This window comes from Pholcus phalangioides, unplaced genomic scaffold, assembly GCF_987345545.1.
Source record: "Pholcus phalangioides strain wild (caught in Gottingen) unplaced genomic scaffold, Ppha-v1.0 ptg000039l_1, whole genome shotgun sequence".
Taxonomy (NCBI): domain Eukaryota; kingdom Metazoa; phylum Arthropoda; class Arachnida; order Araneae; family Pholcidae; genus Pholcus; species Pholcus phalangioides.
The window spans coordinates 29,044,536-29,069,962 of NW_028301625.1; the positions used below are offsets into that span (position 1 = coordinate 29,044,536).

Sequence of the window (25,427 nt, forward strand, 5' to 3'; positions counted from 1 at the left end):
AATTTCTTTTGATATATATGTATTGCAATAATCAAATTTATAACAATTTTACAAAAGTAAAAACAATTCAGAACTAGAAAGAGTGACAAATTGAACATTTTTACAAAAATAAGAGGACAGCCGAAATAATATTTTGCAGACACAAAGAGAATGCTCATGTTCCATAAAAACTGGGCATATAGTCTGCATGTTAAAATTCGTAGAGTGGCATATCATCATACATAATCTTGATTATGGCACACCTTGGAAAAAGGTTGGCCACCCTGCTATACAGTATTTTCAACCTGCACAGTGTCTCATTATACATAATAAAAAATATATCTTTATTGTTATTATTTTGATGTTAACTGACAAGTTTTTTTCTTTCTTCTTTTTGAATTTTAGGTTTGAGTGAATTTACGGAATGAACATTTTTTGTATTATTTAAAATATTCTGTGTGCTCACATAATAATAAAATATTGAAAATCGAAATACTGTATTCACCCAAATCAGCGGGCATGCCAGTAAATTTGAGTCACAGATTCTGGATAATTCCTAAATGTCTGAACTCTCTTAACCCTTTAAGCAGTTTTTAAAATTTTCCTGATCCATATTATAACTGCCACATTGGAAATAAAATCACATTAAGAACCCAAGATATTTTGGGCTAACCGAAATAAAGCAGATCAAGTTTGACGAGATGATTGTTTTGAACTTTTTATGTTCCCTGCATTATAAGATCCTTTAGTTCAGCAGCCACATTCAGACTCATGTTTAAAAGTAATAAGTATTTTTATTAAATTATTAAATGAATGAGTATAAGTAAACAAGTTTTTTTTGTTCCTTGAGCATGTGTGTAAGATTTGAATAAGCAGAGTGAAGAATTGGAAGGCAATTGCAATGATGTCACACTACAAAGCAAGAGCACATGTCTTGAATGAAATTCAAGAGCATATCTCTGAACTTGTAGAAAAATGTGCAAAGCACAACATCTGTATTTCATATTAGGCTGGCATTAATTTTAGTCTTTGCATGATAGATATGCATTAAATTTAATTACATTTTCTGTATTTTCTTCCTTGCCTCACAGGAAATTATTTAAGGTATGCAGTATTTTGTATGTTTTGATATAAAATAAGATACATTTTTGATTACATAAAAACATTGAATGAAATATTGCTCAGTATTTCATACAAATAACATCTCTATCAAGGTGCTCTAAGTCCAGCCATGGGCATTGGTCAGCAAGCAACTCCATCCCACTTACATCATTTCATGAGACAGAATGCTGTATTTTCATCTTCATTGCCTTCACACCAACCACTAATTGGTTCCTATTCCACAACATTGGGGATGACAAAATTAGATAAAGGAGTATGCATTTATTTTCTTCAAATTCTATATATAATTGTTTTGTTTTCTACTGTCCAAGTCTCTTTTATTGCTCCTGATTGTGAATATAACTTTTGTTATAAACGCTTCACACAAAAAACTTTGTTTTGCTGATGAGGTAGTATAAAATCATATTCCATTGTACTGAACTACCCGTGTTTTTCTTTGATAAGATAATATGAACTATATTTCATTGTACTGAACTATGCATTTCTTTCTTTTTAATTTAACATAGATTGATCTTCCATGTCGTCCAGAAACAGCCAGCAATGTTGTAAGCAGTACAGTAAATGAAGAAGCTCAACATAAATTAAGCGTTAAAAAAGAATATGCTGGTGGAAGGGACTTGTCAGTTGGGGATGATGACAAAGTCGCTGATATGAAAGATGAGCCAGATGATTTTGTGGAGACCAGCTGTCATTGGGAAGAATGTGGGAAAGAATTTTTGACTCAAGATGAACTTGTAAAAGTATGTTTTTGATTAACAATTTAGTAGTCCCGATTACTTTTGTATAGGTTTTTGGATGAGTAAGATTACTTATTTTAGAACTCATTTTATTATTTTATTATATTTTAATGCTGTTGTTAACATCTCTTACAAATTAGTGTTGCTATTGCCAGCAAAACACACATTTATGAGCATTTATTGGTGCACAAAATTATAACTTATTAGCAATTGATGAAATTGAGTTTTGTGTTTCAATGTGAAAAGGAATTTACTGTTCTACATTCTTGTGTCCTACACAGAAAGTAACAACAGCAGAAACTTTAATAATGTTTTCTGGGGTCAGGTGGTTCAAAATAAGTGATGTCACTAGATTCCCTCAGAGGAGTAATAACTAGTGAGGTGTTTAAAACTATATTGAAGTATATTGATATGGTGATTTTGAGCAAGATATGAGAAAATGTCATCGTAAACAATACTGTAGTATAATTAGATTAAAGGCAATTCCAAAAAAAAATTGGAGAAATATCATTGTAGAAAGACTCAAGTCAGCAAGTTTTAGCTTTATGTATATACACTGCTGGCCACCCAAATTGCAACACCAAGAAAGACAAGAGATATCGCAACAATATTTATTTTGTAGATAACATGTTGACCAAGCATCAAATGATTAAATTTATAGACTTCTGTGAAGTGTGGTTCCTGTCAAAATCAGTAGCAGAGTAGCCGCCATTGTTGGAGATCACCGCTGCCACACGCCTCGGCATTGATTCAAAGAGACTTTGGATGTGTTCTTGGGGTACAGCAGACCAAGCAGCTTCCACGCGTTGCCAAAGTTGATCTGGTGTGGCAGCTGGGGATGTAATCTGGGTCAATCGTTGAGCAACCATGGACCACATGTTTTCTATCGGCGAAAGATCCGGAGAGCGAGCTGGCCAGGGAAGCAATTCAATCTAGCGATTGACGAAGAACCTTTGGACAATGCGTGCCATGTGTGGTCACGCATTATCCTGTTGAAATATTGCTGTGGGCAAGCCCTGAAGGTAAGGAAGGACAACTGGCTCCAACACCTCGGAGATGTAGCGCTGGCTTTTTAAAGTACCGGCAATGCGTACTAGAGGAGTGCGAGAGTGATATCCAATACCGCCCCATACCATAATACCCGGTGCAGGACCAGTGTGGCGGTGCATAACGCAGCTGTTCAGCATCCTCTCTCCACGGTGTCTCCAGACTCGAATCTGACCATCGTGGTGTTGCAGACAGAAGCGTGACTCGTCAGTAAAGACAATTTCATTCCATTGTGCCGTCCACATCCTTCTTTCATCGCACCATTGGCGGCGGAGACGTCTGTGGTTCTGCGTCAAGGGTAGACGAAGCAATGGACGTCTTGCGGACAGACCACTCTGCTGTAAATGGCGTCGAATGGTATGCGCAGACACTGGATGATGCGGTACAGACTGAATGTGCTGTGCTATGGTTCGTGATGTGGCTGAGCGATCCGTCACTGCCATACGCACAATACGCCTGTCATCACGTGAAGTGGTGCACTGAGGTGGATGCGATCGAACACGTCAGTCCGTCGTACCCTCCTGCATCCAACGATCACATACCTGCATTACAGTTGTTTGGTTTCGTCCAACACGACTACCGATTTCCCTGAAAGATAATCCACAATCTCGGTAGGCCACTATCCTTCCTCTGTCGAACTCGGATACTTGATCAAAAGATGATCGCTGTTTTCTACGAGGCATAATTGATTGTTTTTTTTTGAAAAAAACCACAAGAAAAACACAATTGCCGTACTTCAAATCGTCAAAATCTCCAAGCCTTAAATAGCACTTTGAAGTGGCGCCACAGGCGCGCGTGATGTGCATCTGCGCTGAAATTCTAATCATTTGCATATCTCACCTCCGCTAATGCATGTTGTAAATTTCATATTATTTGCATGCTTCCTTCAGGGTGTTGCATTTACGGTGGCCAGCAGTGTATTTTAACTGGCTTTGTGGGTCAGATAAAATTCTTGAATGTGCCAGATTGGCCCCGGGGGCAGAATTTGAGCTCTCATAACCCTAACGTACACTGAACTACAGTAATGAAAAAAGAACAAGAAGCAAAAAAAAAAAGACTTGCTGGGGACTCATTTTAAAAGGGAAAAATACATGAATATATCTTTTATTATTTGAACTATTTTGTGATTACTGCCACCTTGCACAATTTCGTGACAGCTTTTTATTAGCAATTTTTATTTAGCAATTCCGTACAACATTTTATTCGTGACAGCTTATCCAAGGTTTTTGGTTACCATGATCGCACAATTACCCCAGATAATCAAGGTTTTACTGTATATAAATATAAGTGCAAATTATCAAAGAAACTTTTGGTCATTAAAATTACTCATTTTGAGTCACTTATTTTACAGCATATCAATGACGATCACACTCACAGTAACAAAAAAATTTTTGTATGCCGGTGGAAAGATTGCTCTCGAGAAGAAAAGCCATTTAAAGCTCATTATATGCTTGTGGTTCACATGAGAAGACACACAGGAGAGAAGCCTCATAAATGCACTGTAAGTATTAGTTGGATAGCTTAAATATTTTATTGTATGCATTATTTTTTGCAGTATTTTTCAAGTTAAATGTTACGGTATCACTGGTTATTTTGTATTTTTATGTTCTCAATGCAAATTTATAATTCTTGACCAAACTTCATGAAATTTTGCATGTATACCAAGCAGAACATGACTTAAACTGGTGGTTTTTCAATCTGTGGTCTGCGGACCCCCAGATGTCTGGGAATACTTTGTAACTGTTTAAAGGCCAAACTATGAACAAAATCACTTATTGTTTTGAAATTTGGAATTCGAAGGCCTTTTGCATGCCTATACATAGATCAACTTTGAAATTTGAAGAAAACAATTTTTTTTTGTTTTCCATGATGTTCCATAAATGGAAACATTGGCACTTGGGGAGAGGTCAAAGCAGAAACTGGTATATATTAAACTATATTCTCACGATTTTTTATTTCTGGAGTACAGTTGCTGCACGAAACTTTCCATTTTCTACTACAAATTCAAATTCGCAACACTACCAATTTTTTTAACATGAAAATGTGTGCAGAAAATTCAATTTTTTTTTCTAATGTCTGTGATAAAAGAAGGAAAACATCTTTGTGTGTGATGGACTCGTTTTTCACATTGATAGCATTTAGTGTTTTTCAGCAAACCGCACTCCATCCTTGCATTGCAGACACAATATATTTCAATTTTATTGTCTTATTATTATTGTTACAAAGCAAATCAAACATAAGAAAAATCTATCAAGGGATCCTATAGCAGTGGTTCTCAACCTTTGGAAGCCTGCAGCCCGGTTGAGTATTTTTTTTAGTGGAAGGCCTGATCATAAACACGACTATGGGAAATAAATGGGAAAGAATTAAAAGATGAATCACTCACGGCCCGTTTTAACTGATGCCAGGGCACAGTACTAGGCTGTGGCCTGGCGGTTGAGAAACTGTCCTATAGGATCCATACTGGTGGACACACCAATTTTATAAGGGTACAGCCATTTTCAATAGTTGAATCAAGTATATAATTTATGTGTATAATACATCCATTAAAATGAAAAACTAACGACAAAAAAAATTGTAAACACAGAAACAAAAAGAGGGGGAGACGGAAGAAAACAGAGTAATATCTATAAACGTAATAGGTTGTTATATAAGTAATGATTTTTGCACAAATATTTATATTGGTAAATCTGGTGAACGCAATGAAATTAGTGTGCAATCATTATTAGCAAAAAAAGCAACCAATATAAAATAATAATAATTATAACTATAACATTTTATCATATGGGCAACAATGGGAGGAATATAAACGTATCAATTAACGTAATTATATTTTATCTATAGCTCAAAAATTGCGTGTATATAAGTCTATATATATGCACACATACATATCTATACACAGAGATTTCCAAAATGGTCTTTAATGTTGTTTATGGTAAATAGGTAATTCTTGAACCGTTTTTTTAACAGAGGAAGAGATATAGAACTGAGGATGTCGTTTGCGAGATTGTTATAAAATTTTGGGATAAGATAAGTCAAATGGTTTTTCTTTACTGTTTAAGTGCAGTTATTAATATATAAGTTATAACATTAAAGTTATTAACATATAATGACCATCAGATGACCTGGCATCCTTTTTCAGTTGACAATGTGGACCTGGATGAATAATTAGCCCCTCCTTTGTTCATAAAAGGTTCATTGTCACTTCTCTTCGGAATTCCAAATGCGAAATATAAGTTCCACTTTTTACAACTCTGAATGAATTTTCCAACATACTATAATGGTCATATGGCAAATCTTTTCCACTATAATCCAGAGCTGAGGTTTTGTTCCAATTCCAGGAAGAATTTTTTCTATCCTATGCAATGGTTTTTTTTTTTTTTGTCTTCAGAATGCTCAAAACTGTCTTGCCTTTTCTTGAAACGTTCACATGAGTGTTGCACTTTTTCTGCCCTACATCTTTTGAAGAACACGTTTCGGGAGCTTCTAATACCTCATACCGGTCATACTAATGTTGCAAAATATATCTAGCATTCAACATACATCACTTGGAACTGTTGTCACTAGATCATTTTCAACAATAGCATGATCATACATGATGTTCCCATTTTCATCAGCAAGTAATTGGCATATATATCTGCAAGTTATAAATATCCTACTAGTTATATATATCTAGACGCTTATAAATATCCTACAGCTTCTTCTAATGTGAGACATCTTTTGGATATGGTTATATTCAGCTGAACATAACAGGATTATCTATGATTGCCGATCTCGGTTTGATTAGTCTGCGGTTCGCAAAAACATGTATTTCTAAGAATGCAAGAATAAAAGTACTCACACAATATATAAACAATTCAGCCCAGAAAGCATATACCTCTGTGTCATATTATGCAGAATTCACCCCTATACATATGTTGAATGATGACAACACCCTGGGGTTTGAACAGGAAAATCGAAGCAGCGCACTTCACATTAGATATCTCTAGAATCCTGCTCTCTTGAAAAACCAATGTTTCATAAATGGAAAATGCATATTTCAATATGTGTAGCTTGTTCACATGTAAAAGTATGAAAAAAAATTGATTTACTTTGATTGATATATCAAGGGGTAGAAACACACACAATGATTTTCAATTTACTTCAAAATTAAAATAAATTTTTATCAAATTTTAATCAAAATGGGGAAAAATGCCCTAAAAATGTCAAATTTCAAAATTCTGTCAAAAAAATTTATATTAACCTGAAGTTTCTAAATTTATTTCAAAAAATACTTTGAACTCTCCTCTATATATGATTTAAAAAAAAACCGAAAATGTTTGAATCAATTTTTATCTGATATTTTGTAAATACAAACTATGTTCCATTTATAGAACATTGGCCTTTAAACAGTGAAAAGCAAAAAAAAATATAAATAATAGTTTACAATCCTGCAACTTTATCATTTCTGAGTGTAGAATTTCACATAGCTGTCTGACTTTGAATAGCAATCAATCTCTTCCTGTAGTTTGAAGGCTGCACAAAAGCTTATTCACGCCTTGAGAATCTAAAGACACATCTCAGATCCCATACTGGTGAAAAACCATACACCTGTGAGTTTCCTGGTTGTACAAAAGCATTTAGTAATGCATCTGATCGAGCTAAACACCAAAATAGAACTCATTCCAATGCTGTAAGTATATGTTTTATATTTATTTCCAAACAATTTTATGACTGTATAATTACAGTCAAACCTTGTTAATGAGTCACTCTTGGGAGAGCAAAAATATGAGCCTGTAAGCGGAGTGACCTTTTAAATGGAATAAGCCACGGAAGTGCTAATTGTTTCCTTATTGATACATTCATGCAAAAAAAATACAAATTTTAGTTAGTTATTCAAACAAGTTGTCTTGAAAATTGATTACTCAAGTTTTTATTAATTAATGTTTATTTGATACATAATTACACATTTGAACAACACAAAATATTACTTTTTTTTATATTTAAAAATTCTCAAATTTTTTTGCATGTTTATAGAAACCAAAGTATTGGCATTTTGTATGGCAGTTTACTTCTTTTGGAGTTCTGTTTGTATGAATTGGTAGTTCAAGAAGTGACCCTTTTCTTCAAAAAAGATAAAAATTGGAAGTCTCTATCTGTTGTGCTTTTTAGTCGGATACAAATTTTCTTTAAAAGTCAATAGAATCCATGGCCTCTTGTTCCAAAAGTGTCATCGTAGGTGGTAATTCTTTGTTTCATCATTGTGCGAATATTTATTTATTTATTCAATATTGCTTGGTCAAGGCCTATACAAGGGAATGCAGTGGTGAAGTTTGACAGAACAGACGGTTGATGTTACAAAATAAATTGGAAACTGTTGTACAATCAATAATGTTTGATGGGAAGTTGTTCCAATAGGTTATTGTTCGAAGAAAGAAACTAAATTTGAAACAATCTGTTGATGCAAAGGTGAGTTTCAATTTTTGGGAATGGTTAATTCTATCGGAAAAGTATGAAGCTGGAGTTAGAAAATTAAAAATGCCAATATGAAAAAAGCCATGAGGGATTTTGAAAAAGAAAGTTAATCAAGAGCTATGTCTACAGGTGTAAAGTAGTTGGATATTGAATTGCCACTTGAGTTCAGTAACAGAGACGGAGGATGACCAATAGTTTAAAATGAAGCTGGTGCAGATTTATTTTGAATAGATTCTAGTTTGTCTATGCCTCCTAGTGGTGCACTGGTAAGATGCTCATTTTCCACTATGAAGGTTTCCATCAAGGTCCATGGGTTCGAATCCAGCCAAAAGAACATCAGAAAAAGTTCTTTACCTATCAAGCCTGGGGTGACCACCAATAGATGACACCTTCATTTCCCACCCAACTCCACTAGTTGGAAATTGCCATATGGCAATATATGACTGGAGTTGGTGTGCGGTAAAGTAGTTTGTCTATGTCGGAGAGAGTATGAGGATCCCAGATTTCACAGGCATATGAGAGTACAGAAAAGATATAGGTTTGGAAGCAGAAATGTCTGAGGTGATGGGTGGACTTTTTACTTTCCAAGTTCAGCTACAGTATCCATTATGTTCTGAGTGTATATCTGATAATTTTCATTAGCATTCAGATACATTTGTTCATCAGGCCTATCTTTCCCACAATTTTGCAGATGCTCTAACACAGCAAGTGGGACTAAGTCATTATTGTCATCTTCATTGTCATTGACAGAATTTTCAGAAACAATAGTTTTTTTTCTATTGATCACTCTAATAAAAAATCCTTCAGCAATAATTTTTTATAATACAACTTGAAATTTTGGATGACTCCTTGATAGAGTATTTGTAACTCAGATGTGACATTTGGAGACAAGATTTGCTTATATAACATCTAAAAGCCTCCAAAAATATTGAGTTGCCCCAGAACCGCAATTCACCAACAAAAAAAAAATTCCTGTTGAACCATTCCTAAAGAAGAAATAGCCCAATGTTGAAAGAAGGATTCCGTCAACAAGTCTGTGGTGAAAGGTGTTTGAGAGGGATGGAGATGGCTTCAGTAGCTTCTGCTTGTAATGCTAGTAGATCTTTGACGTTAAGAGTGAACTTCGAACTTATGGTGTATATTGTATGAAGCGTTTCTGATTTGGATAATAATTTTCGAAAGAGTGCTTTCGCAAAAGTGATCCCTTAAGCGGAGTGTGGGTGACACATTATCAGGAGTTTAATAACATTAAAACCCCATAGAGGATAATTGGGATATCCAAAAAGTGACCTGGTAAGCAGAGTGATGCATTACCCGGGTGACACACTGATGAGAGGTTTGACTATACTATATTTAATCATAGTTACTATTATGTATAAATCACATATCAGGGAGCAGCCACACAATACACAAATACACATGCATGAGTTCCTTTAGAAAATTTTCATTCTGAAACATCTTTTGATTTATAAAATGTTTTTCAAACACAATAATAAGGTCTATTTAGTAGGGATCCAAAAAATGAGCATAAAGGTAGATAATGTGATCGTGTAATTATAAAGCATAATAAAGCTTTAATGAAAACAATGGTTGTTCATTATTTTAAGTTTGTTAACTTGAACAAATTAAGTTGCTTAATTTTTTCTCTAATCTTGAGAAACTGAAATTAATGTTGTATAAAGAAAATGCCCCTATTAATAAAATAACTATTTTTATGCTGTCTATACAAAATATTGAGTCCCATGGAAAAAAAATGTTCAAACCAAACTCAAACTAGCACACATAAGTTAAACCATCATACTATAAATTACTCTTCTTTCTATTATCTTTTTACTCTTCTTGCCAGAGGCATATGCAGGATTGACCTTTGGAGGGGGTCCATCAGGTTTGGGTAGGGGGCACACAGAATTTCTTTCAAAGAGATTTTTGAGTTACTAACCTTCAAAAAGCATTTCAAATTAATTAAGAATATCATACAAAGTGTTATCATACAATATTTTCTTTTTAAAAAATATTTGAAAATATTTCAAAATTTTCATCATCTTGTGGGGGGTCTGCGTCCCCAGTGCCTCTCCCTGCACATGCCTCTTTTTGCTGCAGTCTTCTACTACCGAATCTTGTGTGCCCTGTATTTTTTCATGAGTTATTTGTTACTATTTCTTTTCTATTTCTTTCTTCACTGATTTATATTACTCAGTTAATTTTAGTAATTGTGAATATATACGCTTAAATTTTAAATACAGTGAAAAACTGATTTCCATGAGATCAGTAAAAATTAACATTAAATCGAGGATGCTAAATTGAGGAGCAAGCATAACAGATTTTAATGGTGTCCATACTACTTTATTTTCTATTGAGGTTCATCGGTATATATTTTTTTTTGTGTTTTTTGTGTTTGATCATTAAACAGTTCAATAATTTCATGAGTTCTGAACTGTATGGGGGTTTTTCTTGACTAAAAAAAATTTCAACATATATTTTTACTCTTCATTTTTAGAAGCCATATGTATGTAAAGCTGCAGGTTGTACAAAGAGGTACACAGATCCAAGCTCATTGAGAAAACATGTAAAAACTGTGCATGGACCAGATTTCTATGCTAATAAGAAACATAAAGGAACTGATGGTAAAGATGGAGATAAAGACATAGATGATCAAAATCTGGATCCTGGTAGTGCTGGAGGTAGCCCAAATTCTGAAGGAAGTGGTGTTACCCACACAGCTAGTCTTTCAAGCCCAAGTGTTAAATCAGAGGTCTGTTCTTTTTCAATATTATAGAAAAATTTGGAGTTATTACCATATTATTTATTGACTGTTGAAATCAGCAAATGAGTTTAGGTTTATGAGCATATTTAAAGACTCTTGTTAATGCAGAGAAAGAAAATGAAAGCTTTAATCAAAGGCAAAAATGGGAAAGACAGGTCTACTCGGTCTAAAGGACTCAACATTTGAACGAGTCAAAATTGTCTATGTCTGGTCAAATCATGTGAACCAAAAGATTTCTAGGTCACTTGAGACAGTTTCTGCAAATACTGGTTCCTGTGTTTTGGCTATAGGTTCTGTCCCATGATGACATGTGTTTTAAGAAGTTTCAAGATTCATAGAAAATCTCTATAAATTGAATCATGATTAAGAGAAAAAAATTGAATTTTTTTCAATTCGAGCTACTTCAAAGCTTTGAATGGTTAAACATGGATACTTAAAATCGCAAATGCCTCAATAAAGCCTCTTTTCTCCCAATATTTATGCTTGCATAGTGAAACTCTCCATTTCAGGTTGTTTTGTAATCAGATCCATGCAGAATCTAGTGGCAGTTATTTTGACTGTTGTCATCATTCTAGGTAGAAAAGTTGTTTGAATAATTCATTATAAGACCTAGAATATTTGTTTTATAGAATTCAAAAGTGTTAAGATGAGAACAGTAATAAAATTTGAACAGCTTGTGATTGCCTTTTGAAGTGGATTTACTGTTCAAATGACCACTTCTGTCATTCTAGTGTCAAATGTTTCTCCTATGTGGAGTTAATGCCTGACTTGTTCTTTGCAAAAGTGATAATGATACCCAAGTAATAACATTTTCTGTAATTCAAATAAGCAGCGCTGTAACGTTAATTATTTTCAGTTTCTGTCATTTGTAATGATGATAACAAAAGAAATAATGAAATTTCTCACAAACTTAATTTTTTAAATATTTTCCTACATTGCCTTGTATAGGGATCTCCACAGGGTGAAAGAGAAGATACAACAGATGGTATCGAAGCACCCATCAGTGATAACAGCATTTCTACCACTAGTGGAACCATAGAAGCTGAATCAATCTGGGAGATTACAGAGAATGCTGAAGTAGAGGTAATATATGCAATTAGCTATTGTAAGTAATTAAAGTATACCACCATAAAATTGTATTTTTGAATTTCAGTACAATGCTAATTAACTGATTGAGACAGGTCTGGGTCTATAATAAATACATCAATTGAAGTGTCAAGCATAATCTATACTAGTTATAATTGGATCTATATTCAACACTCAACAGACAAAAAGACAATTTGGTCAGTTTTCGCTTTGCATCTGTACAAAGTTTTTTTTAGTAATATTATTTCTGATTAGTTGCAATGTTCTTACTGCTCCAATGAAGCAATTGATCAAAATCATCATTGAAAGGCATCTTTATTGCTTATTTGCACTTGTGAAGTCTTTTCACCTTCACTTACATTAGTAGGAGAATCTCTGACTTCTGTAAAAATTTTCTCACCAACTTTGGAAAAAAATTATCTCAATGCCAATCAACACATTGTAGCCAGGGGTGGAGGGGGGTAGACTGAAATCTCAGTCCAACCTTGTCTGACTGAAATATAAAGCTTGTTCTTCAGCTGCAGAAAGTTGCAGAGTGTCGAATTCTTTGTTACATTTTTAAAATGAAGGAAAAGATATGTTCAATCTTTTTTTCCTTCCCTTCTTTTCATCAAATTCAAGTTGGTAAAAAAATATAAAATAGGGGAAACAAAAATGAGATAAGGGTTCATAGATAAAATAATAATGCCTTTGACAGGGTTGCAATTTTGCTCCAGTGTTACACCTAGAAGAAAGGGTAAAATATTTTTACTGTTGCAGCAAAAAATCATCCACATAAGTGTTAATGGACATTTCTAGATGAATAAGTGTAGTATAATATAGACCCCACTGTAATAACAAGAAGTTTGTTCTTTGTTTAACTTCTTACAGTATGTTTATTTCAAATGTGATAATAAATCATAGCCATGTAGAAATTATTTAATATGAATTTTTATTCAAGTAGTTTATTTTTGAATTTTTCATGATTAAAGTTCTTATCAATTACAGCCATTAGAAGAGCAAATAGTTGTTGGTCCTTGTAGTGTGACATCTAGCTTAAACAAAAATGGAAGAAGTACACGTAGTAGACTGAAGAACAAAATTCAAGCTCAGCTCAAAACAGCACGTTCATGGCTTCCTAGTCTTTTGCCGTCAAGAAAAAGTAATATTTATTTTTGATATTATATGAATTCAATTAAATCATACTAATCATTGCTTTAATATTTAAATAGAGAAAAGTGTCTCACATTTTCACTTGTTAGAAACAATTTTGATTATGAATTATGACTGTTGTCATGCATGGTATTTTAATGCTTTTTAGTTCACTCATCTCTAAAATTTCTTCACTTGTGACTTGCATATCTTTTTTATTTTACAAAAAATTATATATTTAGAAAATGGACATTGTAAGTTAAGAGGTATCCTGACATAATTTTGTATATATTTCTCCTATGTACATAACTTTATTTTAAATTTTCTGCATTTGTAGGTAATAGGAGTGCTTCAAGTCACATTGATGGATCAATGACAAAGCTATCTGGAACAAATGAAAAACAACAGAGTTCTTCAACTCAGATTACAAACAAATGCACCTTGCAACCACCAGGTAAAATTTAGAGTTCCTACCTTGTCTCATTTATTTGATTGTAAAATTGATTTAGTACCGCAAATTACTGAAAATTTAAATTTAACATTCCACTTTCCTCTGATCTGAAATCCTCTTTAAATCTAGTTAAGGAAAAAAGGTAAGCTAGTGTCAGGTAAAATTAAGTAAAAATCATTAATCATGTTAAAATTTTTAATTTTTGAAACTTTACTTGTCAAGAATATCATTGACTTTAAGTAAGATTTTCCAAAACTTTTGCAGGCACAATGGTAGCCTCCTTAGTTCCATGACAGCAAACTTTATTCAAACTTTATTGCCATACCAACTTCATCTAACATAATACACAACCCATTTTTTCATTTTCCTATACAGTTCCATCTTATGTATTTATGCTTATCATCTCTATTCAGTACCGAAAGCGGAGATAGACCTTAAGGGAAGGAAAGGGATGAGATGATTTCAGTATACATACATATACAGGGTGCATAGGTAACAGGGTGTATGGTATTTTACTAGCAAACCATTGATCCTACCGTAAAAAATTGTCAAACATACATGATGACATGAATCTGTCAAGATATGGGTTACGGCAAAATACATTAAAGCATATAAAATTTCAGCTCAATTCACAAGTGCATATTGCTTTGTGGATAACCTCAATGAATGCATGAACGCCAGAACTCTGCCACTGAATTTATCCCCTTGCCAGGCAGTCTGGAACAAGTGGAAAAACCTGGTAACAGTAATTTAAAAATTTGGTATAATGTGTTCTGCACATTAAGCCAGATATTTTAATATGTCAGTCATCCCGTCTCAGTATCTAGGCACTTTAGAAGCCTTCCAAAGTGCTGAGACAAGCTAATATAGTCACAGCCTTATTACTAAAATAGGCCTATATACAATTTTTTGACCAAAATATATCTCTTGGCACTTCCTGATCGTTCTTATGGCACATCGTTTGAGAATCACTGCATTAAAAATTCATTTTTTTGTTTAATAAATATTGCTTTTTCAAATGCTTCAAATTGAAAATTTTCAAATTCCTTTTTTAGCTATCACACCCCATGCAGATGTACAGCCAACGATGCGAAGAAATAGTGGAAGTAGCACTGTTAGTTCATTTTACAGTAGCATGCATTCTGAAGCAAGTTCTCAACCTCTCAGTACATATAGTAGCAAAAGTAGCCAAGGCCCAGCACGCAGTCTGCAAGCCCTCAGTTCACCATATGATCCTATATCACTTGGAAGTTCTCGCAGATCTAGTGAAGCAAGCAGCAGTCTCTCAGTTGGACTTAACCATTTACACAAACTACGTGCTAAAGCAGCTACATCCCAGCATTTGTCAAATACTGCAAATCTGGTTGTTCAAAGCCAAAGTGACTCTTTAGCATCAGATTGTGAAACTTATAGACCTGGCATTGGCTCTGCCCTAGCCTCAACAGCAAATTTTCAGGGCAGCAACAACCATAGACCATCTGAAAGAATGTGCATGCCTAATAATCACAATTACCAAAGACTTCAAACCACATCAAATGCTAAAAACCATCATCCAAATCAAAATGTAGTTTTGGAGGCCCTTCAAGAAGACAAACCAATTGAGGAAAATCAAGATCTTGTCCTGCCCGATGAAATGGTCAATTACCTTCTTGAAAGAGCAGAACAAAGTCAAAGACCAAGCTCTGCGTTAAGTCAACCTATCACCAGTGTCAGTCAGTACATACCACATCATTCTCACAATCCAAGTGGACAAACTGGAGAGAGCAATAGTAACTCACATTGTATGAACAATGGACAACACATGCAACCTCAAGATGAAAAACCTTTCACAGCAAATGGGTGTAATCATTGTCACCAGCATGTTGCTATTCAAGCCCATAAATGTTGTGCCACTCCTCAAGTTTGTAATGGTCACCAGCAACAACAATTTTGCTCCCAACATCCCTGTCACTTGCAGCAATGTTTTAACCATATACCAGGTCAGCAGTGCATTTTCAATTCACCAAATTCGCAGTATACAGCTGAGAATAGCGGTTGCTCTAGTGCTCGAACTTACGAACAGAATTCTTCATTTGCTCACTGCCATAATCAGATAAACCAAAATCAATCAAATCAATGTATACCGATGGCAGTTTCTCCTCATCAACATAGAGCACAAGCCTACTCAGATTTACCCTATGTGGGTAACAATTCTAATCATTGTCATCAAGCAAACAATCAAGCTTCACAAGGACTTTATGTACAAAATGTTTCCCCCTCTACAGGTGTAAATACTCACTATAACTGTACCTCATACGAACAATCTCATTCAAATGCTTTAAATCAGTCAAATAATTATAGTAATCAAAGTGCCGGTACTCAGCACTGTAATATGTCCAATTCTGGAAATATGAATCAGTCTGGTATGAACACTGTTCAAAACAATGGTCATGTGATGCAAAATTACGCAAGTAATGGCAGAACATTTTCACCTGATCGCCCTCAATTTGCCTATCAGAATAGAAATCATAACTGTTCACCTTCATTACACAATTCCATGCATCCAAATCAGAATACCCTTAATCACTATGGAAGTAATGGAAATAGTTACAGCTTCCAAGGTCCTCCAACAGCAAATACTTCTAATAACAGCTCAGCACTTTGCCAAAATTCAGCAGGTATGAATGGAGGAACTGCACCAGCTCAAAAAGTTGATGAAAGCTATCCATCATATGAAAACTATAATGTACAGCAAAATATGTGCCATAATGCAAATATTCAATGTTACCCTCACCATGATTATAACAAAAATGTACAGAACTTTCCACCAGGTCAAAACGGTGCTTCAACCACTGTGCAATATACTGCAAACCAAAACGTTTCTCATTACTCTCACACACCTACCCAAAGCACACACACAATTCCATCAAATAACTCTTTCAATAACCCTGCAATGGAAATGTTCTCAACCCAGATTGGGGGAACCAAAAGTTGCAATAAACAAGAAGGGGCTTACTTCAATGCATGTTCTAATTCACACACACAAATGAATAGTAATAACTCTAATAGTTTTGAATCATCTCAACCGTTAGCTCAAAATGCTCATGCACAGATTCCCCAAGCGTACTCCAGTCATTACTCTTCTAGTAGCAATCACAGGTCTTGTTCAACTCAGCCATTGCAAATGTGCCAAAGCCATCAGCACTGTGGATTGCAAAAAGAAAACAGTGCTAGTTGTGGTCACAGCACAAATGCTTCTTTGCAAGCAAAGCACAGTGCTTCCAGTGTCAGTGAGTTTGATACAAAAGGTTCATCTGTATCTGCTGTTGCTGCTTCATGTCATAGTTGCCCCAATGACCAGAGAGAAATCCAGTGCCAAAGTGTTAGTCAATCATCATTGTCTAGTATGCATCCAGATGCATACCAAAGAACATTAGAGTATGTTCAACAGTGCCAACAATTATTAGGTAAACAAAGGCCATCCCCTGGGTGCAATCGAGTTAGTAGTAGTACAGACTGTCCAAGTCCTACCATGAGTCAGTCTCCTTTGTTGGCAACTTCAAATATGGTCATAAATGACCTCAACTCAGGACTATGTAATCTTGTTGAGGAAACAAAGTTTTTGCATTTGTTACAATGAAATTTTGTCTTCATTTCTTAATCATTTCATCTCAGTGTGATGAGCCAAAGATTCAAATCTCTCTTCTAATGGATCTGAATTCAAAATGCTGCAGTGCAGAATAAATTTTTAATGAATTATTTTGCATTAATGTGTCAATGCGGTTCTGTGTTGTAAAAAATTCTCCCAGTGTTTTATTCATAACAATTACATCAAAATTTTGGTTTCTCACATGTTTTTGTATGTACTTTTTGAATTTTTGCACAATTTAGCTTGATATTATGTAAATGATCTTTCCAATTGCCTACCATAAAAAGAATCAACAATAGTTTGAGTGATATTTAGTAATCATTCTGTTATCTGCATTAATTGTTTTGCTTGCTTAAGAATGAAATGCTGATTTATAGGTTAGTTCTTATAGGGATTCTCAAACTTTTTCCACCTGCAGCGTCCCCTTTCCCTATTCCATGTTTATCAGCAAGCTTTGCGGTTTCTCAGAGTTGTTTAACAAGGAATCTAGGGCGCCACAGCTCACAGTTTGAGAATCCCTGGGTTAGTTGATAAATAGAGACAATAAATTTTCTTAAAATAAAAAGTTTTAGGTACATCTTCCGTTCACTGAGCAATCACTATAGTCTTCCACTTACGAAAGTTTTGATATAATAGCAGAAACAACCTATTATATATATATATATTTGATGAATAATTTCATTTTATTTTTAATAGTGAAACTGCTTCCCTGAAACAAAAAAAAAAAGTACTATCCCATACGAATCCAAAACAATGTGTTATCAAAAACACAACAGTAAGTAATTAAATGTATGACTTGTTATAAGGAAAGTATTCACTAAGCAAAAACTGATTTTAAAAAAATTGTGCCCAAATAAAATTATCAAAATCACTGATATCAAAGGAATATTGAATATATAATGAAATAATCTCTTAAATTTATTTCATTATTTTATATTTGTTATTTAAAATGTAAGCAGCAAAACTATTATCATAAATAAAATGCCCTAGATAAAGGATGAAATTATTAGTTATATTTCATTCTTTATAGTATTTCATGTGGGTAATTAAAAACATTTCTCCATCCTCAGAAAATTTTAAAATTTACCCTACCTAACTCAGAAGCTGCAAATAAATTCAATTTTATTTACCAGCATTTATTATAGCATCATAAATATGCCTTTTTAAATGTGGTTAGGGTCTCAGTATTGTGTATACTGGTCCTCATGTCACAATTAAATAACTTAATTGCAGTAAACTAATGAAGTACAACAAGCTAATATATATATGTGATACATTCCAGATAGTTTTCTTAGATTTTTAAGCATATTTTTAAAAATGCAAACCCCCCATTAGCTCATTACTTCCCAATTAAAACAAAAACTTCCACTGAAATTAATTTTGAAAATTCTTCGTACACATCACTTAAAACTATCAGCAGAAGATAATGACTAAAAAGTTGCACTGCATAAAATTAAAAGATGGATGCTGTGAATATTTTTTATGAAAAGTTTTTTCAAGATTGTGTGATATTTCAGGCATTAACATGCAATATTCTTTAGTCCGAATTTTTATGTGTTCAATATATTCTGGTAAGATTGGTCACATTGGGAAAACATGCTGTAAATATAGATTTTATCTGGGCATGGAATATTTATTTCTGAAATTGTTTATTGACAGCTAAATCTCTTCTTTGCTCTGTGATATATTTCACAGTGATTCATTTCTGTGTGCATATGCTCAATACTATTTTGTATTTCCATGCTTCAATGCAAAAGGAAATAAAGACTTGTACATTACTGATATATTTCAACGCTTTTTTATTTTGCTTTTGATAGAAAACAGAGTGACATAAAATTGGTTGTGTTTTCACATGCTATTAATCTCTTAGACTATTAACAACCAGTGAGTGAGATAGGTGAGATATCAAAAGTATCCATGGATGATACAAGGTTCAAAGCTGCTTAGGTGACCAGTTAGGGAGCTCTGTACTCTTTACACACTCTGCCCAAGAGGGTTTAAAAAGAGAACTTTTGGCCCAGTCTTATAAAATTTGTAGCATTGTAGTTTGAGCCTAAGTAAAATGAGGCTATTAAAAATTCATTGTATCAAAGTATTTTGCTAACAATCACAATCAGAAATAGACTAAATGGGTATCTACAGATAAACCTTATTAAGACAAATACAACCATAGCTCATTTGTTATTGTAGCAAAGCCCAGAGCCTACATTAAAGAACAATCAGTTAAGACAAAAATGTTCAATTTTGAGGCATTTTTTAAATATATAAATGAAATGGATATCTGTAAATAAATCTTGTTATGACTAGTGATAGCAAAGCCCAAAGCCTGCAGATGAAGGATTAAAGTGCGCCCGGTTGAAGCCAAAAATTCATGTTCAATCATTTCTCAATAATTTCAAACAGATATTATGAGAATGAGTATCCAAGAATAGACCTTGTTGCGACAAATGTAACAATAACTCATGTGCTATGGCAGTAAAAGCCAAAAATGACAGATAAAGGATTAAAAAGCATTGCGTTAAGACCAAAAATATATATGTTCAATCATTTTGCCAGGAGTCTTAAGTGAAAATAGTAAAATTGTGTATCAAAATCAAGATGTATCCACATTTGAACTTGTGCCCATGTTGATAACATCATGCCCACCTATTTTTTTTTAGTTTGAGAAAATGCACAAATTTTGCACTATGTATGGGAATCTTAGCAAAGAATATTTTTAAAAATTAATCGTTGAAATAATGTGCAAACCCTGTTTTGATAAATCAAATAGGACAGACAAATTATTCATTAAATGAGTGTTTACTGCTATAATATTCTATATATGGTATAAAACACTATATAGGGAAGTAGGAAATTTTCATAATTTTTTTCCATTTTCTCATTTAGTTTACTGAAATGATTCAGTTTTACTATTCTTGGAACATTTATGTATTTATAGTGTGGGAGAGGAGAGAGTAAATAATATTAGCATATCTGGAAATTATGTTTAATGTTATATTCTGAAACATAACCACAGACATATAAACCAGTTAGTACATAGGCAGTGTTTGCATATTTATATCACATATACTGTCCAGGTTTCAGTTCTGCTCTAAACTCATATGCGTAACTTGGATTCTGGGATGTTTGTGCGAGCCCTGCATCTCCTGAAAATATAACAGAAAACACATTCCTTCAATGAAGAAATTAAATTAATTCATTCAGTATTTTGGAAGCAAGATGAAAAAATCTCCATTGCTTCTAAATTTTTGTATTTATCTCAAAATCTTGATTTTCTTTTTAAAATTTCAATTATTTTGGATTTTTTTTGCACATAAATAGTTTATTTTCAAATTTTTTAAGTAAATCCAGTGGTAACATTTAGTACTATTTTTTGGACATGTGAAATATCGATTCTGGCATTTATTATTCTGAGTTAAATGCTCAACTGGGCATGTGAATTTTCGACTATTTGTCAGTCCTGTTATTATCCTTATCCTTAAAATTTTAAAAAGTTCCTAATATCTCTGATTTATTTTTTATGTTTTCCGAAGGAATATATGCGATCTATCCCATGTTGGACAAAGCAAACAGCTTTTAATAATTAATAAAACTGTAGAACACAGATTTAACAAATCATATGCAACTGGTAGTTTTTTCCACTTCACTGTATTTAAATCGAGGTTACTTACGTTGATGTGCATCTTCATGACGAATTCCTATGACAATCACAACAGCGATCAAAACTAAAGAGCCAATAATTATTATCAAAATCCCAAGAACAGGACTAATGAACATGTGCTTGGCTGCTGAAAAAAATATTTAAAATTAAATTTTGAATATAAATCTATTTCAATTTGAAAAATTAATAAACTTGTGCATTGATAAATTAGAGAACAATCCATATGAACTAACTTTACAGCTCACTAGCAGAGATAGCCTTAATCCTTTCAGTGGTTTTATAAATTTTATTGTGATCTGAATTATAAGTGACAAACAGTGGAAATAACCAACCACTCTGTAAAATGCCACATCTTTTTTCAAGGAAAATACTTTCTACCCATTTTGTGCAGGTAATGTTGCCCCCTCCCCCATTTCCGAGAAATAAACTCCAGGAAGAAAAGTACTTCTATATGGAGAGAAATTCTTTTTTCTATTTATATTGTAGGCCTATGTATATTCCTTTACTACCAAAGGGAAGGGGGAAAAAGTATATTTCAAACACTATCTTTCCTTCTGTTATCAAACTGTGAACAAAGCTGGCTTTGCCCACTGACAGTTGATTTGACAGGTTGGGGGAATAGAAACATGTTCAACAGAGAAGAAGAAAAACAAAATCTTTGAACTTCTTGCCAAAATAAGAGGCTTTTAAGGAGGCAAGATATTTAACCATTACTGAAGTGCAAAACATGAAGTTAGGCATTAGCGAATAAGGTTCAGGAGAAAAGAGATGGAAGAAGGCTCGGGGGAAAGAAAAGATCGAGACATTTGAAATATAAGGAGTTTTTTGTTCTGAAGTTTGAACTCGGAGAGACATGATGTTTTTCCTTGGGTATTTGGAGAGTAAAAATGAAATAAAATGTGTACATTTCTTAGAAGTCGCAAACCCAGTGTTATTTCGCCCTGAAATTGCATTTAAAGTAAAGCAGATACGTTCAATAATAATAAGAAAGGAACAATTTTACTGACGCAGTCAACAAGACCGTGGCTTCAATGATACAAGACGGTGAGTTGAATTGGAAGAAGAGCGTCCTAGCCACGCAGTGGAACTCCCCGGTTCATATGGAAAGATAATAGTAGTGTCAAGCTTTTCCACATTTTTTTTGTGAAGTTAACCTGACTTAGGTGTGAAGAGAAGCAAGAACCATGTGACAGTGTTGAGCTAATAAACAAAGATGCCGTATTTGTCAAAAGGGGACAAGGCAACCCTGAAGACAATGGTTGACAACTTGGGGGTAGTAATTTAACCAAAAATCAATGTAATGCTACTAGTGAATGCCGTGCAGGAAAGCAAAGTATACAACAAAGTGATACTGAAAACAATCATAAGCAATAGGAGAGAAAGAAGAGACTGGGGAGTGGCATAGAGAAATAGAACATGAACTGGAAGGACTGAGAATCTAGGCAGGAGCTGGAAGAGACAAGTATAATCAGGCTGGGTGCGGCAGAACCCCTAGCATAGCTACTTCCAGAACATAATTCAAAAATTTAGGATGGAAGAAGACATAAGTTTATACCTGGTGCTGTTCAAGCTGCAAGCTGATTGCGTGACCCTGGCGTGGGAAAGATTTATTGATTGAGCTTTTGGGGCTTCTTCCGTTCGAGCTGAACCAGTTAATTGCCCACAAAGCGGAAGAGAGAGAGAGTACAGGACTATAATTGAGTTAAGGAATTATTATTGAGAAGATTCAAGCTCACCCCACAGAAGTTTTGATAGATGTTTTCTTCCATCACAAAAATCAAGAGGGCACCTGGAGAGATTTTTATCATGACTTGAGTACCTATTTCAATGGGTGGATGGCTGCTTTCAGGGTCACAATGTTTGAGCAACTAAGAGACTTAATCATCGCGGATCAAATGAAAAAATGCATCTCAGCAGATTTTAAGGAATACTATTTTGACGAATGGTGTGATATGATTTTTCCAGGTGAGCTGTCCAAAAAATTAGATAGGATAATCAATTAATGTGCAATATTTACTAAAGTTGTTGTATTTATGTTTACTCCTTTAACAGGTTAAAAGTTCTAAAAAATGTAAAAAACTTAATATTGTAATAAATCCTATTAGTGAAAAGAAAATTGTGTATTTCATTGTTGTGTCATTCACAATTGTTAATTCTATGTTGGGTAACAAAAAATAACCGGGAATGTACTGTAAACGGTACAGTGAGTGGACTCTCAACACAAAGAGGTAGACTACTGCTGCGGGTATGAGATGACTTTTAATGTTTCTGTTATGATGCTAATCTTTATTTGAAAAATTCTTGTTTAAAACCTTAATAAATTAATTATTTTGTTAAATTTAAGGAAATCGCTTTCTTGAATTATTTGTCTCTATGCACCAAATTCTCCAGATCAGAACCACACATTGCACATTGAGGTGCCGATGATCAAAGGGAAAATTGCCCACTTTGCCGGCCCTTATCTTCAACTTCATTGGACACGAAAAATTGCGCCAGGAATTCTGAATATTATGGGAATCGCTCCTTTTTGCAGTCAAATTTCCCTAAATTTCCAAAAAGAGCCATTGTCACATGTGACAGCAGGAGCAGATAGAGCCACAGTAGGCCTAACTCGCTGCGGAAGCTAAACAAAACTGATCATGAAGGAAACAGCAAAAGCATACTTAGAACCACAGTCTTTCTAACTTCCGACTCATTGCCACTGTTTCGTATGTCGGCACTGACACATAATCAACATTAGATTCTAGGTAGAAGAGACAAGACGCAGCCCTAAACATAACTTTATTGTCTGCCTGAGTGCTGCATGTGTACAGCCTTGGTGTGAGTGTTGCCACACACGTCAACAGGGCCCTGGTAAAGAAGACGCTCGTCCTCATCGAATACAAGACCTATGAATCCCTGCCCAGGGAGTGATTGCCGAGAATGGCGTCAAGGTGACACCTCTCCACTCGGACATATACAAGACCAATCGGGGCAAGTCCGCATCCGAGGGCAGGGCATCGCAGCTCAAGAAAATAACTTGAAACGATACGACAACGAAATGATATATCAACAGGAGGAAATCGTACTGAACCAGTTCCAGTACAGGCAGGAATTATCCAAGCAATTGGACTGGCGATTGTCTTTGCATTCATTTGCAAAGGGATCAACAGAGCTCTGAACTGGCAGCTGAAGACTGAGAAACCCAGAAGCCAACCGACTAAGCAGCTGCTCCTGCACAATACAACACTTGCCTGTCGTATAACGTCATGCGTTTGCCCAGGGGACCCGATGGAACCATCGAGTTCTACCAGCCTCATGGTTACTGTTATCATCCTTTTGCAGTCAAATTTGATGAGTCTCAATCCACACCTTGGCTACGAGCCCATCGTGCAGCCTGGAAACGACATTTATGTCATAGTGGAGGGGTACATAGCTTGTTGCAGGATTAGCTGTACAACTATAAACAATGTAATTATATCATACAAAAAGGGTTGCATGCAAGGTAATGGCGACACAGTGTGTGTGTGTCACGGTTGCCATTGAGAAACCAAGTTACGCTCTTAAAGCATCATCATCATTAAAAAAATGATGGATGTGCTTTTCAAAGGTGGGACGTGTAAGGCTCAGGAGAAAAGAAGTGGAATAAGGCTGAGGAGAAAAGAGGTAGAAGAAGGCTTGGGGAAAAGAAAAGATCAAAAAATCTCTCTTTCTCTAAAAAAAACATTGATACTAGCTTTAATTAATAATTTTGATCTTTAAAGAAAAAGAAAAATTCCACAAATGCTATAAAATTGAAACTCATCTTCAGACATGAGTACACTCTAACTGTGCACCATATTCATGATTCAAACAAACAAGCATGGACATTTAAAACCATAAAGTGATAAAAATAAATTCTAAACTAAGTTTATTAGCAACATTATTTTTGATGAGTCTCCATGTTTTTGTTGCACCAACAAAGGATTCTCTGAAAAGCATCAGTCAAATGCATGGTTGCTACTTACTTGCAAAAGTCATTATATAATTACATAATGACTATGTCATTATATATTAATCATCTTCAATCCAATCAGTAGGAGAGTTTCGAACTTCAGTGATAATTTTCTGCATACTGGGAAAAAATTATCACAAATGAAATCAACTTTGGTTAACAAAGAACTCTGGATAAATGAAGGTTTGATAATCAAGAATTTACTGTATGATAACGATCATACAAAAAATATGTCAACAGTGTTAATGAATTATAAAAATTGTGCTTAACAAACATTCGCTGTTTATTTGTTTTCATATACATTTAGTGTCATACCTAAAATTTTTGAAAAGTATGTGTAAAAGTTTTATTTACGAGCCCAGTGGTATACTTTTCCTTGATGGGACTCAAGTTC

General features: G+C 34.3%; 2 protein-coding genes across 4 annotated transcripts in view; one reads left to right on the forward strand and one right to left on the reverse strand.

Annotated features, from left to right (window-relative positions):
- The window catches only part of LOC149065798 (uncharacterized), a 76,458-nt gene extending 57,273 nt beyond the window's left edge, over nt 1-19,185 (forward strand). For both annotated transcript variants that reach the window (XM_089253781.1, XM_089253782.1), the window contains 9 exons: nt 1,194-1,354; nt 1,608-1,841; nt 4,237-4,386; nt 7,393-7,557; nt 10,837-11,091; nt 12,052-12,186; nt 13,177-13,330; nt 13,658-13,774; nt 14,827-19,185. In XM_089253781.1, coding sequence (XP_089109907.1) covers nt 1,194-1,354; nt 1,608-1,841; nt 4,237-4,386; nt 7,393-7,557; nt 10,837-11,091; nt 12,052-12,186; nt 13,177-13,330; nt 13,658-13,774; nt 14,827-17,390 — 3,935 coding nt within the window. In that variant the 3' untranslated portion in view covers nt 17,391-19,185. The remainder of the gene's footprint in view (nt 1-1,193; nt 1,355-1,607; nt 1,842-4,236; nt 4,387-7,392; nt 7,558-10,836; nt 11,092-12,051; nt 12,187-13,176; nt 13,331-13,657; nt 13,775-14,826) is intronic.
- Nucleotides 19,186-20,369: 1,184 nt separating this feature from the next.
- Nucleotides 20,370-25,427, reverse strand: part of LOC149065799 (neural cell adhesion molecule 1-B-like) — a 35,045-nt gene continuing 29,987 nt past the window's right edge. The window contains exons 8-9 of one of the 2 annotated variants that reach the window (XM_089253784.1): nt 21,071-21,184; nt 20,370-20,545 (exon numbers count right to left, since the gene is read on the reverse strand). In XM_089253784.1, the coding sequence (XP_089109910.1) occupies nt 20,460-20,545; nt 21,071-21,184 (200 nt within the window). In that variant the 3' untranslated portion in view covers nt 20,370-20,459. Of the gene's footprint in view, nt 20,546-21,070; nt 21,188-25,427 lie in introns of both variants that reach the window. The other variant, XM_089253783.1, reaches the window with a different exon arrangement.